At 42.2% G+C, this 16,005-nt stretch overlaps 2 protein-coding genes across 12 annotated transcripts in view; one reads left to right on the forward strand and one right to left on the reverse strand.

The window, feature by feature from the left end:
- NBR1 (NBR1 autophagy cargo receptor) overlaps nucleotides 1–5,566 on the reverse strand; it is a 28,710-nt gene extending 23,144 nt beyond the window's left edge. For 2 of the 3 annotated variants that reach the window (XM_026512728.4, XM_026512724.4), the window contains exons 1-2: nucleotides 5,103–5,225; nucleotides 1,373–1,483 (exon numbers count right to left, since the gene is read on the reverse strand). In XM_026512728.4, coding sequence (XP_026368513.2) covers nucleotides 1,373–1,474 — 102 coding nt within the window. In that variant the 5' untranslated portion in view covers nucleotides 1,475–1,483; nucleotides 5,103–5,225. Of the gene's footprint in view, nucleotides 1–1,372; nucleotides 1,484–5,102; nucleotides 5,226–5,457 lie in introns of those variants that run through there. The other variant, XM_026512725.4, reaches the window with a different exon arrangement.
- The window catches only part of BRCA1 (BRCA1 DNA repair associated), a 60,891-nt gene continuing 50,230 nt past the window's right edge, over nucleotides 5,345–16,005 (forward strand). For 4 of the 9 annotated variants that reach the window (XM_057317887.1, XM_057317888.1, XM_057317884.1 and 1 more), the window contains exons 1-3: nucleotides 6,207–6,292; nucleotides 7,253–7,338; nucleotides 14,894–14,947. In XM_057317887.1, the coding sequence (XP_057173870.1) occupies nucleotides 7,259–7,338; nucleotides 14,894–14,947 (134 nt within the window). In that variant the 5' untranslated portion in view covers nucleotides 6,207–6,292; nucleotides 7,253–7,258. Of the gene's footprint in view, nucleotides 5,419–5,863; nucleotides 5,937–6,094; nucleotides 6,293–7,252; nucleotides 7,339–14,893; nucleotides 14,948–16,005 lie in introns of those variants that run through there. The other 5 variants (XM_057317885.1, XM_057317881.1, XM_057317882.1 and 2 more) reach the window with 5 other exon arrangements.

The following is a 16,005-nucleotide window of genomic DNA, read 5'->3' on the forward strand; positions in this document are numbered from 1 at the left end:
TATAGGGCAATTATACCTCAATTAAAAAAAAACTAGATACACTCTTTCAGTAAGAAATGGTTAAATTATGGTATGACAACACCAAAGTACTATAGACAATTCATAGCTTTAAAAAGGATGAGCTCGGATCCTTATCTATGGATTGAGAACTGTCTGTAATACACTGTTGGGGGAAAAAAGCACCCTGCAGTATTATGTTTACAGTATGATCCTAGGATGAAATCTGTATGAACATGGAAAATGTGGGTAAGTATACACAGGGCTGTTAACACTGGTTACCCCAAAGAGGTGGGAATAGTGGATGGAAGGAGGAAGGAGTAGAGAGTAACTTTTTCTTTATAGACGTTTGGATTGTTTTACTTCTTATAATGGGCATATATTACCTTTTAATAATTTAAAATTTACAATAAAGAAAAAAGGCAAGCTATCAACTCATTTAACTACTAGAAAAAGAACACTAACTGTGTTTAATTTTCAGATCATTTGACAAACAGACCCAACTTTCTGGATAACCACCTGTTTAGGACAGTATAAAGAAGTATTTGCTGCAGACAGAGATCTAGATCAGATCATCTTGTGAAGTCTGCCCGTTTTTTTTGTTCCTTTTTAGTTATCATACCACATAACCAAATAAAAGCACGCTTTTACCAAAGGGTTTCCTTGGATAAACACAGTTGCATAGGAAGTAAAACATTCACTACTGCAAACCAAATAAAAACAGAAGAGTACAAAGGGCAAACCAGGAGGCGGAAAGGCTTTGATAACAACACAAGAGATGAGCAGCTAAGCACCTGTGGGAGATTTTTCTGCTCAACTTTTTCCTTTTCTTTTTTTAAGTAGGATCCACGCCCGTGGAACCCAATGCAGGGCTCAAACTCACTACCCTCAGATCAAAACCTGCGCTGAGATCAGGAGTTAAGATGCTTAACCAGCTAAGGCACCCAGGGACCCCACTGCATAAACTTTTAGATACTCAACCTCTGACCTAGCAATAAAAACAATCAGCTTGCAAAACATAGGTCATATCCTTGATGGTTCACAAACCACAGTAACATATCTGCTCTCAGGCAGGAGAACGATTAGCTGGGGCCTGGTTAGGGTGGGGCCCACACCAGTTCATTCCTCACACTGTTTCTAAAATTAACAGCTTTTCTAAGTCCTAGCTGCAAATTAAAGAATTTGTTTGTGCCCCGGGGGGTGGGGGTGGATGGTGGTGATGCCCATCTCCTATATGAATACTGAACCCCTGTCAAAAGTAATTTTCCAAAAGGCCTAGAAAAGGTAAATATGACAGCTATGAAACAACACAGTTAAAAGTAGCTACCTTTGAAAAAATTATGCTTCAAGGATGGAGAAACCAAGTAACACTCACCATAGCTTCTACATCAGCCCAAGTTGTATTTTCTGGATCGGAAACCAGAAAGCTTTGAGTTTCATTTTTAAAAGTCACATTTAGAGTAACCTGTGGTTCCATGCTGTGGGGCTAGCGTTGAGAGGATAAGGAGAGAGAGAACATACGTTAGAGCCGGTTCTATAAACTGCGTAAGTCATTCAGCAAATCCTTGTGAAGCCCTAATACAGGCTAGGCTAGGAAGACACCGCAGTGAATAAGACAGTGTCTCTGCTCTTCTGCTACTTACAATCTGGTGGGTGGCTTAAAACAAATCTCACTGTTTGGGTTTTTTTTGTTTTTTAAAGATTTTTATTTATTTATTTACTTGAGAGAGAAAGAGAGCGTGAGTGTGAGTGGGGGGGGGGGGGGAGGAGCACAGCAAGCGAGACAAGCCAAGCAGACTCTGTGCTGAGCACAGAGCCTGATGCGAGGCTTGATCCCAGGACCCCGAGATCACAACCCAAGCTGAAACCAAGAGTTGGATGCTCAACCAACTGAGCCAGCCAGGCGCCCCTTTGTGTTTTTTTTAAAAAGATTTATTTATTTTAGAGAAAGAGAGTGCACTTGAGCACGGCAAGGGGCAGAGGAAGAGAAGCAGACTGCTTGCTGAGCGTGGAGCCCCACCAATCCCACGACCCAGAGAACAGGACCTGGGCTGAAATCAAGAGTCAGAGGCCCATCCAGGTACCCCCCAAATCTCACTGTTAAATGCATGCTGAGACAGTGTAAATTTTGGCCACACCCACAGAAATCATCTAACATTTGTAAAATTCTTTCGGATTTTCTGGAACTTTATATGATTCGTTGATTCAATGGGTACCACTCAATATCTGCTAGTAGCAGGAGAGAAGAGTAAGACCGATAGGTCTCTACCCTCAGGGAATTTACTTTCTCTTAACTTAAAAGTGACATTCTACATTTTTTCTTGAAAAAGCAGCCTTTTCCTAAATTGAGCAACCCAGGTTCTTTATTACATCAGTTTTAACAATTTAGAGGACAAAATATTAGCCAAGAAACTACAGGGTAGCAGTCAACACCTTTCATCCAAGTTCATGTGTATTTTTTTTTTATAGTTTTACTTTCTTTTATGGAGAATTTCATACATTAAAATAGAGAGTGGTGGACATATAGTCAGAATAAACAATTAAAGGCTACCCTCATTTCATCTACACTTCTGTATTACCCCCACCCAATTCCCCCAGTATGAATCGACAGTAGTCAACTGTTTTAACACAACTATAGTAACCTAATTAAAAAAAAAACAATTATGGGAAAATTTAAACATATACAAAAGAAGAAACTTAATATACAATGAACCCCTAAAGACCCATCAGCTATCTTCCATAATTATCATCAACACGGGACTAATCTTATTACAGCAATACCTGTTCCCTACTGGATTATTTTGACAGCCAGCCATTACTTCGTCCATAAAATTGAGCATGTAACTCTTAAAAAAAAAAAAAAAAAAAAAACCCAGAAAACAAGACTTTTTGAAAACCACGATACCATTATCATGCCTAAGAAGTTAACAGTTTTGTAACTGAATGTCTACTCTGGTCAGTTTTTTTTTTTCCTTTAAAACTCTATTTTTTTTTATTTTAATGTTTTTTTATTATGTTAGTCACCATACAGTACATCCCTGTTTTCTGATGTGAAGCTCGATGATTCATTAGTTGCGGAAAACACCCAGTTATACCATGCAATACGTGCCCTCCTTACTACCCATCACCAGTCTATCCCATCCCCCCCCCCCCCAAATTCTATTTTTAAATGGTCTCTACACCCAACATGGGACTGAACCTAAAACTCCAAGATCAAGAGTTGCAAATTCTACTGACTGAGCCGGTCAGATGCCCCTCTGGTCAGTTGGCTTTTTAGTAAGGATTTTATTTACTGATGAGTTGTTAGATTGGTTTGTTCTTATGACTTTATGAAAAAATAGTTTGTTAAAATCTAAACCCAAGTTGTAATGAAAAAGGTCATCTTTTAAACATATTCATCAACAAATCTTTAAGAAATCTCTTCAAAGAACCAGATTCTGCTCTAGGCACAGGAAGCAGGAGATGAATAAGACTAAGTCTCAGGAGTTTGCAGCATATTGGGAGAGGGAGCAAAAGGGCTGAGAAGAGCTGGGCTCCAGACACAGCTCTGCCACAGTACTAGCCACATAATGGTGAGCAAGTCATTTAACCCCTGAGCTTCAGCTCCTTACTTTGTAAAATAGGTCAAATAAAAACGTGTGTGCAAGTTCTCTGAAAACGTTACTCAAATATAAAAATGATTACAATAAATCAGTCTTCAGAAGCCAAAATGCACTGCCCTGTGAAACAATACAATTGAGGCTGTCATTTAAAAGGACCTTGAACTCTCTGAGGATCAGGAATTTTTTTAATCCCAAAACAATTACTCTCCAATTTTTTTCATTCTTTGTCTTTACCTAGAGCCAAGTTCACTATCAAAAAAATACCAGTTTCTAGCACCAATCTGCTGACATCTAGTATTCATTTATATGGAATGCAATTCTTGGGGTCCTTAACATTTGGACAGAATTCCCATCAACTCCCCAGAATCTTGGGCAAAAAGTATCAGGGAAATGAAGTAACTGATTCAGTCAGCCAAAAAGTGGATATTCTGAAACACATTCTCACTTTTCAACTTCCGAGAAACCCTTCCACACTTTTGAGAGTCCAGAAGGAAGGAAACTAATCTAACTCCCCTTTTCTCAAATTACACAATTAAAATTAGTTTAGTTACCTTGGAGCTCATCCAGCTGGTAGGCTGATGAGAGAAAACAGGAAGTGGGGGATTCTAGCTAAGCTGGATCGTATCCAGGTCTTCTTCATAAAGAATTGCCTATTTCTGCTTGGCTTTTATGTGAAAATTCTTTCAGCAAGAGCATTACTCTTGAACTTGTGGAAATACCGAAGCTATGGTTTGCACCATCTGTCCTTGTAGGTTTAAAGCCAGTAAAGTCAGATGGCTGGGGCCTAGGCCTTCAGCTTTCAAAACCGGCATTATTATAAGTTCATGCCACTGGCTCACCCTCTGCTTGGCACAATCAGTTTTTCCTCTACGTCAGTTTTTTCAGGATACCAAGAAATCCCGTTAATGAAGCAGACCTGGGAAACTGAACTTTGATTACTGCCTCCGCCAAAGGCCTGACAAGCTATTTGGGGGTTAAAATGCGTGACCTAGAGTTTGACAAAAAGGAAAAACGGTGTCTTTCCAATACCAGAGGTCCCCGACCAAGGAGACTTCTTTATGAGGTTCTCAACAAGCCGAGGGGGATGGGGCTGGGAGGCTGTGTGGGCAGTGCCATTTTTTTTCCCCCTTGCAGACTTTATCCTAGTCTTCGAGTTATCGTTTCCTAGCACTCCACGTCCTCAAGACAATGTCACCACCCTCGGAGGACTCTCTTTCGTTTTCTTTGCCTGGGCCCCCTTTGAGGGGGAGACACTAGGGTGTCTCGGCCTTCCATCACCAGATGCCGAGCGTTCTGAGCCACAGACCCTCCATCTCTCTGGCAGTATCCGCCCCCTCGGCCGCTCAACCCGAACGGCTCTCTCATCCGGTCACTGACAAGACTGGCTGCCCCCCAGACACGGAAGAAGAACCCCCTCTTTTTTGCAGGATCCCTTCCTTAAACTTCTAACCCTCTCAGTGGCGATGTGCTCCCACCCCTCCGTAATCGCAGCTGCTTCCTTACCAGCTCCCCGCCCCCGGGGGGCGCCTGCCGGAGGCCAGTGCAAAAACCGTTCTCAGCCAGCTCCGCTGCTATTCCTGCGGGGTGAATCTAACATGGCGGATAGAAAGAGGGCCTAGTCCCCAGTTTTTGAGTTTCGGACAAGGTGATTGGCTCTTACTAGTTGTCCCTCAAAACTACCATCCCACTGATTGGTCGAGCATGCGTGGCAGGGGCGGGGCAGGAGCCGCCAGAACAGCACAACAATAACAAACACTGGGGCAGAGGGGCGGAACTACGAGTGCGCAGTCGCGGGTCGAATCCCGTTTCCCCTTCCCAGGTAAATTCGGCGCCCTCCGCGTCCTCTTAGGTCACTGACCTTAGTGGACTCCTTGCCCGAGACTCGCGGGGCTGGATGGGAACTGTAGTCTTCCTGGGACTTGTAGGTTCTTTAGCCTATTCGCCGCTCTCAAGATACGAAAACCTAACACTCCAATCCATATCTGTTGACGTGCATAACCGCACGGAGCTCTTCGAGCTATCAGCTGGCTTGCCGTGAGAACTGCGCCCGCTTCCGGTATCGGAAGCGCCTCTCCATAGGACTACAGTTTCCAAGGAACACTGTGGCGAAGGCCTCTCGATCCGCAATGCATGCTGGAAATCGTAGTTCCCCCCCAACAATCCTTTTAGTTACCTAAACTGGAGACTTCCATTGCGGCGGAAATGGTGAGGGAACAGGGCCCCTTTTTGCGACTGTTTCAGGCACTACCTTGCGCTCGGTTTCGGGCCTCAGGTAGTGATTCCGGCCCTAGTCCAGCAAACTCTGTGACGTAATAAGCCGCAAGTGGAAGCGTAGAGGTGAGGGGGCAGGGGCCTAATGGAAAACTCCGGGTGAATTCTTTCTCTTCCGTCTCTTTTTAATTACGTAACGCGGGGAAAGAATGGATGACCAATCGGGAGCCTGGAGAGACTCTCGGCTCTCTCTGCTCCGCCCTTCCGTAACGTGATTCAATCTCGTATTCTGAGAGGTTCTCGCTCAGTGGCTGCGGCCGGTTTCCGTGGCAACAGGAAAGCGCGGGAATTACAGATAAATTGAAAGTGCGACTGCGCGGGGTGATCTCGGTAAGGCTTTCTGGATAGAGGGCGATCCGGGGGTCTTTCAGACAACTGGGCCCCTGGACCCGGGAAGCCCCGACGCTTTGCTCTGGGTGAAGGTGAGAGAGCCTACGGGAAGGGAGAGGGTCCAAGGGTTGCTCCGTGGGACAGGAAACAGGTGTGGACTGTGGGAGAGCAAGATGGGTATTACCTGGCAATGACCGGCAGAGGATGGAACCTGAGAAGCCTAAGACGTTGAGTCTGGAGAAATCGTGGGGACGGGGACACTTTGTGGGTCTCGGGGCAGGGAAAGCACTGAGGATTGGGGGGCAGGGTGTGTCCGAGGGGGGATCCTGGTGGCAGGAACTGGAATGTGTTCTGAGGGGCGCATCATAGTATAAAAAGACCGGCTGGTATATGTGATGAGATCCTGAGGAAGGAAAGAGGCTAGGAATGTGTCTGAGACTAGGAGGAGGCTGGATTTAGTTGGAGGGAGAGCCCTTAAGAAAGAACTGGCTTCATATGCGTTTCTGACAAGGTACAAGAAGAAAGTAGAGGGGCGTCAGTAGTTACAGAGGCTACTGGCATGGATGTGCCTAAAGAGGATCGTGAGATGAATGCAGACCAGTGGAAAACAATGGGGAAGAGCAGGGGTGGGGAGCGTCGGTTGGTGTTGGTTTTGTTTTTGTTGAGGTTGGTTTTCAGCAAGAAAAAGAAAAGAGCCAGGATGATTGGAGAAATATGAGGCTACCATCTCATCCCACTATGGCTTTCTTTTTCTTGGAGAGAGGAAAAGACCAAAAGGAAGTGGTTGGAGGCTTTATGTGGGGGAAAAAAATAGGGAATTTAAATGGTCTTAATTGCAAAAAACAGCTTTTCAAAATAAAAAAAATAAAACTTTTGTCGTTAATTCTATGATTGGTGTAATTTTAAGGCACTCCAATCTTTAATTTTTTATTTAAAAATGACATTTAATGAAACTAGGCTGTTGTTCTTATAAACCTTTCAAAGTAACGTGTGTGTGCATACAAATGTACACACATATATTTAAGCTTATGCCTTAAAATTCATTGGAACAGGAAGAAATGGATTTACCTGCGGATCGTGTTGAAGAAGTACAAAATGTCCTTAATGCCATGCAGAAAATCTTAGAGTGTCCAATCTGGTAAGTTGACAGAAGAGTTTATTAATTTGAGATTCTTCTTTACTTGATTATATCCTATGCAAATAAGTAGAATTGGCCTTGCACATATTAAGAAGAAAAAATTATCTATTAAGAATAGACTATTAAAGTTGCTGCTTATCTTAAGAGCTTTGGGAATATAAGAAATTACCCTTTTTCTCCACTCTGCCTCTCCCCTTCCCTTTTTACTCCCTTAACACACTCAGCTCTCCATCTTTCCTAGCTCACAGACTGTCTTGATTGATTCTACTTTGGGGCAGAAATCTGGTTTGGAGTAATTGGCCTTTTCATCCAAGCTCTAAAAACAGCTCAATCACTTGGAATGGGGATAGTTAATAGTGGCAAAATAAAATCACAAATGATTTGCGCTTGTGAGTGGGTAGGTGTTTGGTTGAACTAGCCCTGTATATTTAAATAAGACTACTTGGGTGGTGGGTGCCTGGGTGGCTCAGTTGGTTTAGTGTCTGCCTTCCACTCAGGTCATGATCCTGGGGTCCTAGGATCAAGCCCCAAGTCGGGCTCCCTGCTCAGTGGGAAGTCTGCTTTATTCCCCTCCCCCCACTCGTGTTTTTTTTCCTTTATCTCTCTCTCTCAAATAATTACATAAAATCTTTGGGGAAAAAAAAAAGACTACTGGGGCACCTGGCTGGCTCAGTCAGCAGAGCATGCGACTCTTTTTTTTTTCTTTTTTTTTTAAGATTTTATTTATGTATTTGACACAGAGAGAGAGAGCGCACACACAAGCAGGCAGAGGAAGAGGGAGAGAGGCTTCCTGCTGAGCAGGGAGCCCAACATGGGGTTCGATCCATCATGACCTGAGCTGAAGACAGCTGCTTAACTGACTGAACCACCCAGGCGCCCCTCAAGGCTTTTTTGTGTTGTTTTTTTTTAAGTTGAGGCATAATTTACATACAGTGAAATGCAGAGATCTTAAGTATGCAAGTCACTTGAGTTTCGACAAATGTATATATCTGTGTAACCCAGTCAAGATATAGAACAGTTTTATCACCTCAGGAAAATTCTCTTGTGTGTATTCAGGAGCTCTTAATTTGCTGACCCTCCTCGACCCTTGGAGGCCTGTGGCTGGAACTTTATTTCAATATAATTAGTTTCTTGTATAATTTTATATTTTTTATTTTATGCACTTAAAAGCATTACTTTGAGAAGGGTGTTTATGGGCTTCACCAGCTGCCAAAGGGGGTCTATGGCACAACAAAGATTATGAACCCCAAGTAGTCACTAGGTGACATCTTTGGCATTTGCTAAATCTACAAAATAATTAAAAACTATACCTCAAAATGTCTTGGTGAAAAGCCAGAAAGGAACCTTAGAAGAATTGTTGCCTACCGTCCTCCGTCTTACTCCTTTTACTCTGGTCAATCTGGCCTCTTGTTTTTTTTTTTGTTTTTTGTTTTTTAAGTAGGCTCCACCCCCAGCATGGATCCCATTGCGGGGCTTGAACTCACAACCCTGAGATCAAGACCTGAGCTGAGATCAAGAGTTGAATGCTGGGCTCCTGGGTGGCTCAGTCAGTTAAGTGTCTGCCTTCAGCTCAGGTCACCACTCAGGGTCCTGGGATCAGATCCCACATCAGGCTCCTTGCTCAGTGGGGAGTCTGTTTCTCCCTCTTCCTCTCTCTCTTTCTCGTGCTCTCTTTCTCTCAAATAAATAAATGAAATCTTAAAAAAAAAAAAAAGTTGGATGCTCACCTGACTGAGCCACTCAGGCACCCTTGGTCATTCTGGCCTCTTAACTCTTCTTCAGACATAGAACATACTCTCCTGCCTCTGAGCTTTTATGCTTGCTGTTCCCTCTTCCTGGAATGTTCTACCCCTGATAATTGCGTGGCTTACAAATCTTGATTAAAATACCACCTTTTCGGGGCGCCTGGGTGGCACAGTGGTTAAGCGTCTGCCTTCGGCTCAGGGCGTGATCCCGGCGTTATGGGATCGAGTCCCACATCAGGCTCTTCCACTATGAGCCTGCTTCTTCCTCTCCCACTCCCCTGCTGTGTTCCCTCTCTCGCTGGCTGTCTCTATCTCTGTCAATAAATAAATAAAATCTTAAAAAAAAAAATACCACCTTTTCAAAAAGGCATTTCCAGACAACCCTATTTAAAATGATAACACCGTTACCCCAACACACTCTTTTTTTTTTTTTTTTTTTTAAGATTTTATTTATTCATTTGACAGAAGGAGACAGCCAGCGAGAGAGGCAACACAAGCAGGGGGAGTGGGAGAGGAAGAAGCAGGCTCATAGCAGAGGAGCCCAATGTGGGGCTCGATCCCATAACGCCGGGATCAAGCCCTGAGCCGAAGGCAGCCGCCTAAGCGCTATGCCACCCAGGCGCCCCACCCCAACACACTCTTTATTTCCCTTTCCTGTTTTTTTTCCCCCGTAGCTCTTATTACTATCTAACATTCTGTATAATTTGTTTATTCTTTTTCTTTATCCTTATAGGATTTAAACTCCATGAAGGCAGGGGTTTTTATTTGTTTTGTTTTGTTCCGTATCCTTAGTGGTTAGAGCAGGGCACTTGGGACATAGTAGTCACTCACTAAACATTTGTTGAAGATATTAAATAATAAGCTAAATTGATTCCTTAATAGTTTAATGGTTTTTAATATGGTGATGGTTAGTGGTGGGTAATATTCATAAAGTAAATTGGAAAGCTGCACCTATTGCCCTTACCTTCAATAAAGGAGAGTAGATTTAAGTAAATTTCTTTTTGTGCTTCAAAGTTGTTTTTCATATTTGGTGTTAAGTAAATAAGATTAAAGAAAATGCAAGTTGCGTTTCCAGAGAGATACAAGATTTATAAGTAGCCCTCCTCTCCCTTGCCCTTCAACGTTTCAGCTAAATAACAAGAGCTAAATAGATTTATAGCCTACTTTATGAATCATCAGAGCCAGAGAAGCAGGAAATGACAACTGGAAAAAAAATTACTTTTGAAACAGCATAAAACTTACTCACGATAATTACAAAGAGTGATCAAAAAGTCCTCAATAGAATGGCATCGGGCTCCATTTATTTTACATTTCCATGAGACTCAGTCATAAAAATGTAATGTTCTTTCTCATTCTGGCAAATTAAACCATCAATTAAAAAACTCAGATACATAAAAAGTACAGATGCAAGAATGAAAGTTGAAGTTAATACTGAATTTTCAATTTCAGTTAGCAATTGTATGTTTTCCAGCTCCCTATTTTTTTTTTTAATCTATTCTCTATTAGCAATAGACTTAGGTTTTTAAACTAAAACTTCTCATTCTCTTCATTGTTAAACCTTAAACTCATTCAAATGGAAAGTTCTAGGTTGGGAATCATACCTACTCTACTTTTTGTTTATTTGTTTAACAGTCCCCGTGGGTCACCTGGGTGGCTCAGTCGGTTGAGCATCTGACATCTGCTCTGGTCATGATCCCAGGGTCATGGGAATGAGCCCCTCGTCAAGGGCTCCCTGCTCAGCAGGGAGTCTGTTTCTTCCTCTCCCTCTGCCCCTCCCCTCTCTTGTGCTCGAGAGCTCTCTTTCTCAAATAAATAAAAAGTTTAAAACAAAAAACAGTGCCCAGAAACAGTATAATTTGCAATCGTGTCTTAATAAATGATTCCTGAATATAACTAGAAACAGTGTTTCGGTAGCTAGAGGGTAGGCTTCCAGCTTCTTTGAGGTCTCTTGAGCTAAAATACCTTCTGTTGGCCTCTACCTTCTGTTGGCCTCTATTTTAAATTACCATTGGTGTTGATTTCTGATAATCAGTAGTTCTTTGTAACTTTTTACACACAACTCTATAAAATTTTTGACTTTCAGAAAAGTTTGCTAAAATGTGTATCCTGGTAGGTGGCGGTGGTTTTTCAAATCTAACCCAGCTTCTCTTTCCAATCACTTATACCCATGTTGGAAGCCCAAAATGCAAATACACAGTAAGACTAAAATATTGCCTGACCTGAGCAGTGTTTAAATATTTGAATCGCACTCATAGTGAACATTTACTTTCATCAGGACCTAGAAGAGGACTGTCTAACTTTTCTCATTCCTATTCCCTCTTTTTTTTTTTTTTAAAGATTTCATTTATTTATTTGAGAGAGAGAGAGCAGAGTGAGAGAGCATGATGGGGGGAAGGGGTGAGCAGCAGGCAGAAGGAGAAGCGGGCTCCCCAATGAGCAGGGAGCCCAATACAAGGCGATGCGGGACTTAATCCCAGGACACTGGGATCATGACCTGAGCCAAAGGCAGATGCTTAACGGACTGAGCCCCCCAGACACCCCTTTTCCCATTACCTCTTCAAGCTTTTTTTCAACCGTCCTTACCTTTTATATATCAAAGTTTTCATCCGTTTAAAGTTTGTGTTTACAGTATGTTTATATAGCTCGGCTTATAATTACCATACTGAAACATAATTATTTCAGAGTTGAGTCAGTGGTGAGAATGAAAGCCATCTGGTATCATAGCTAAATCCAATTTCGCCTTTACTGAGAATTTCTTTGATATGTAGCTTATCTGAGGAATTGTGATTTAGTAGCAAATCAGAGTTCTCTTTTTCAGTGGTTTTTCTTTTTAAAATCACATTAGGTCCGGATAATAATTCTCGCATTGGTACAAGTCATCTCAGGTTGTGAACATTTCCCCAAGTAACATTTAATTTTATTCTGACAATAACTTGAAGAGACTGGTAGAGTGGGTGACAGAGAAGGAACCCGGGGCTCGGGTCAAGGGCTTGGCCTGAGGTCACTCTGCTAATAAGAAGGAGAACTAGTAGTAGAAACCTGGCCTTCTGACTTCCTGTGGTATTTTCCTCTCTGTTACTTGTGCTGCGTCAGAAGCCCTGTGATCACAAGAGTTGTGTTACCAAACCTTTCACAACGAGGCTATTGTCCCTCAGCTTTTCTTGGGATCCTTTTCTAAAAAGTGAAACACGTCATGAAAAGACCCACATTCCTGTCACACACAGGTGGCCTCTTGTTTGATGTCCTGGCTGAACTGTACTAAAAATCTGTTGCTGAAGCTCTCGTCCAGAATAAAAGATAACAACTTAAAATCACCTATAGGTTCCTACCTCCTCAGGCTCCCCCCTGCCTCTCTGACCTCTTCTACTAGCGCTTCCCCATGGCCTGTTTCCTGACCTTCGGAAACAGCAGGCAGGGGCCCGCTTAGAGTTTGCCTTCTCTGCTCCCTCTGCTGGAATGTTCTTCCCCCGATTGTTGTACAGCCTGTTTCCTCACGTTATGCAACTGTCTGCCACTGTCACCTCAGTGAGGCCTTTCTTGGCCGCTCTGTATACAAACACCCCCCCCCCCAGCACTCCCCATCCCTGTTAGCAGGCTTTATTTTTATTTTTAGCCCTTATTCCCAAATGTTCTTGTTTAAGTCTCAGTTAACTGTCTTACCGCAACGAGAATGAAAGTTCTCTGGGGACAGGCTTAGTCCTGCTCTAGCTCTGTCTCCAGGAACAGTACTTGCCTATAGGAGCTGCCCAATAATTCCTTGTTCTGTTAGTAAATGAAATAATCTCAGGAAGATACTAAGATTTTGTGAATGGACCGGCAGGGATGGGAATTTGGGTGATGAATTTTCTTTTCTCAAGATTTTAATAGTTTTCTAAATTTATTTATTTATTTTCTAAATTTTCGTTGGTGAGTATTTATTACGTTGTTTTTTTACAAAGTAATCACGAACCCAGCATCATGAACCTCCTTGACATCAGAAAAGTCCTAGCACACAGTACCACCTGTAAAGTGTTCTTGCCAAAAAATTGAATCTGAATTTGATCGAGCCTGGAGGTCTAGTTTATAGGAGCTAGAGGCTAGAGGAACATGTTAAACCACATTATAGAGTTACAATCAGTAAAACTCAGAATGTGGGAAATGGTACAGATTGGGGGTGCCTGGGTGCCTCAGTCAGTGAAGCTTCTGCCTTCAGCTCAGGTCATGATCCTGGTGTCCTGGGATCCAGCCTCACATTGGGTTCTTTGCTCAGTGGGGAGCCTGCTTCTCCCTCTCCCTCTGCCCCTCCCCCTGCTTGTGCTCTCCCTCTCTCTCTCAAATAAATAAATCTTTAAAAAAAAATGGTACAGATCAAATGACCTACTTATTAAAATAAATGACAAGGGGGAAAAGAGAGGTGAAATCTGTAGATTAAAAGACACCTGAGACATATCAACCAAATGCAATGCATGGATCTTGTTTAAATCCTGATCTAAATAGATTTAATTATTACATTTTAAGAGACAGTGAGGGAAATTAGAATATTGTATATCCGATGCTATAAAGGAATTATTATTTCTTAAAGATTCATTTATTTATTTGAGAGAGAGAACGTGGCAGGGAAGGATAGAGGGAGAGTTTTAAGCAGACTCCATGCTGAGCACAGAGCCTGATGTGGGGCTTGATCTCACGACCCTGAGATCAGGCCTGAGGTGAGACCAAGAATCAGACACCTAACCAACTGTGCCACCCAGGCACCCTAAAGAAAATTAATTTTTGAGAGTAATAATGGTTTCATGGTCGCCATAAAAAGATCTTTGTCTTTTATAAGTATGTTCTGAAATATTTGTAGATGAAATGAATGACTCTTGGGGTTTATTTTAAAATAATCTGGACTTTGGGTGGGTGTTTGTATGGATGTAATAAGACTGGCTTTGAGCATTATAACTGAGTGATGATACATGGAGTTCATTTTACTATTTTATTTGTGTAAATGCTTGACATTTTCCATATTAAGAAATTTAAGGGGTGCCTGGCTGGCTCAGTCCATAGAGCATGTGACTCTTCATCTCGGGGTGGTGAGTTCAATCCCCACACTGGGTGTAGTGATTACGTTTAAAAAAAAAAAAAAAGGAAAGAAAGAAATTTAAAATAAAAAGGCAGTCACACGTAAAAAAAAAAAAAAAAAAAAAAAAAAAAAGCGCTATGAGGGGATCCAAAAGAAATACAAGAAGTTTGTTGTCTTCATGGAGCTTAAAGTGTAGTTAAGATATAGGACGTCCCCCCAAATTTAGCTTGAAAAATGTATCAGTGAAAACTAGTGAATAATGGAATAATGTCAGCCAATCTTTTAAATGCTAAAGATAATAGAGTACTGAAAAGAGTAGTATGTTCTGTTTTGATAGCTGAAAGCTCAGGGAGGTAAGGATCATATTCTCTGCTGTATTTTTGGCGCCTAGGACAGCAGATATTTAATAAATATTTATTAAATGAACTTAAAGCCTTACCTTGACTTGGTTATAGCAGCTTAAAGTTGCACCTTTTTTTTTTTTTAAGATTTTATTTATTTATTTGACAGAGAGAGACAGCCAGCGAGAGAGGGAACACAAGCAGGGGGAGTGGGAGAGGAAGAAGCAGACTCCTAGTGGAGAAGCCTGATGCGGGGGCTCGATCCCAGAACGCCGGGATCACGCCCTGAGCCGAAGGCAGACGCTTAACGACTGCGCCACCCCGGGCGCCCCTAAAGTTGCACTTCTTAACCAAGAATTTATTTATATTGAAATGAATTATTGAGCCTCATTTCCTTTTTTTTTTTTTTTTTCCTATCCTTCTAGTCTGGAGTTGATCAAAGAGCCTGTTTCCACGAAGTGTGATCACATATTTTGCAAGTAAGTTTGAATGTTTCACGTGGCTCCGTTATTTAGCTTTTGTGCTTATTCTTCACAACACAGGAAATACCTAACTTTACAGAAGCTTTAGCTACTTCAGTTAAGTGAACTCTGTTTCATTCTGCCTCCGAGTACTTAGACAGCCTTTGGAAGTTGGTTGTAACCATAGTTCCTGGGAAAACACTGGCATATTTATCCAGTGGGATATGAGATCATTTTGAACAGCTGTTTGTTTTTGTGTCCATGGGTGAAAGCAGATTGCAGGCGATTGTGCAATAAGCAATTTCCCAGTTTCTCCTTTCTGTTATTTCTGTTCGTCCCTCTATTTCTCCTTCTAAGGTCCAGTGTTTGCCTGCTTCGTAATCCTTGTGAAGATAGGAAAGGATCTGATATCAGTTTATATTTGGGCTGAAATTCATTCATACCAATGATTCAAGTTATTTTTACATTTTTAAGGATCTTGCCGTTTGAAAATGTTTCTTGATGAAAGAATTTGGGAACACATTTGGTAGGTGTTTTGGTGGAACAAGGGGGACCTCTCCTCCCTGTTGTAAAGCTGTGATTGAGACTTGCCCTGAATGCCAACTAATTTGTTTTTAGATATTTTTCCTTTTTTTTTTTTTTTAAAGATTTTATTTATTCGACAGAGATAGAGACAGCCAGCGAGAGAGGGAACACAGCAGGGGGAGTGGGAGAGGAAGAAGCAGGCTCCCAGCGGAGGAGCCTGACATGGGGCTCAATCCCAGAACGCCAGGATCACGCCCTGAGCCGAAGGCAGACGCTTAACGACTGAGCCACCCAGGCGCCCCCAGATATTTTTCCCTTTTAATCGGAAGTGAAAGCCAGGTCTGTGGTCATGAGTTTATTAGCACAAAATGTTATGAGATGGAGAGCATGTTTCCCTTCTACCCCCAGCCCCTGCCTCTCCTTTCCCTCCATCTCTATACCCAACGTGGGGCTCAAACTTACAATCCTGAGATCAAGAGTCACATGCTCTCTTAACTGAACCAGCCAGGTGCCCCCTCAGGAGGTGTTTTTGTTTTTTTTTTTTAAGGAAT

The sequence above is a fragment of the Ursus arctos genome, unplaced genomic scaffold, assembly GCF_023065955.2.
Source record: "Ursus arctos isolate Adak ecotype North America unplaced genomic scaffold, UrsArc2.0 scaffold_24, whole genome shotgun sequence".
NCBI lineage: Eukaryota > Metazoa > Chordata > Mammalia > Carnivora > Ursidae > Ursus > Ursus arctos.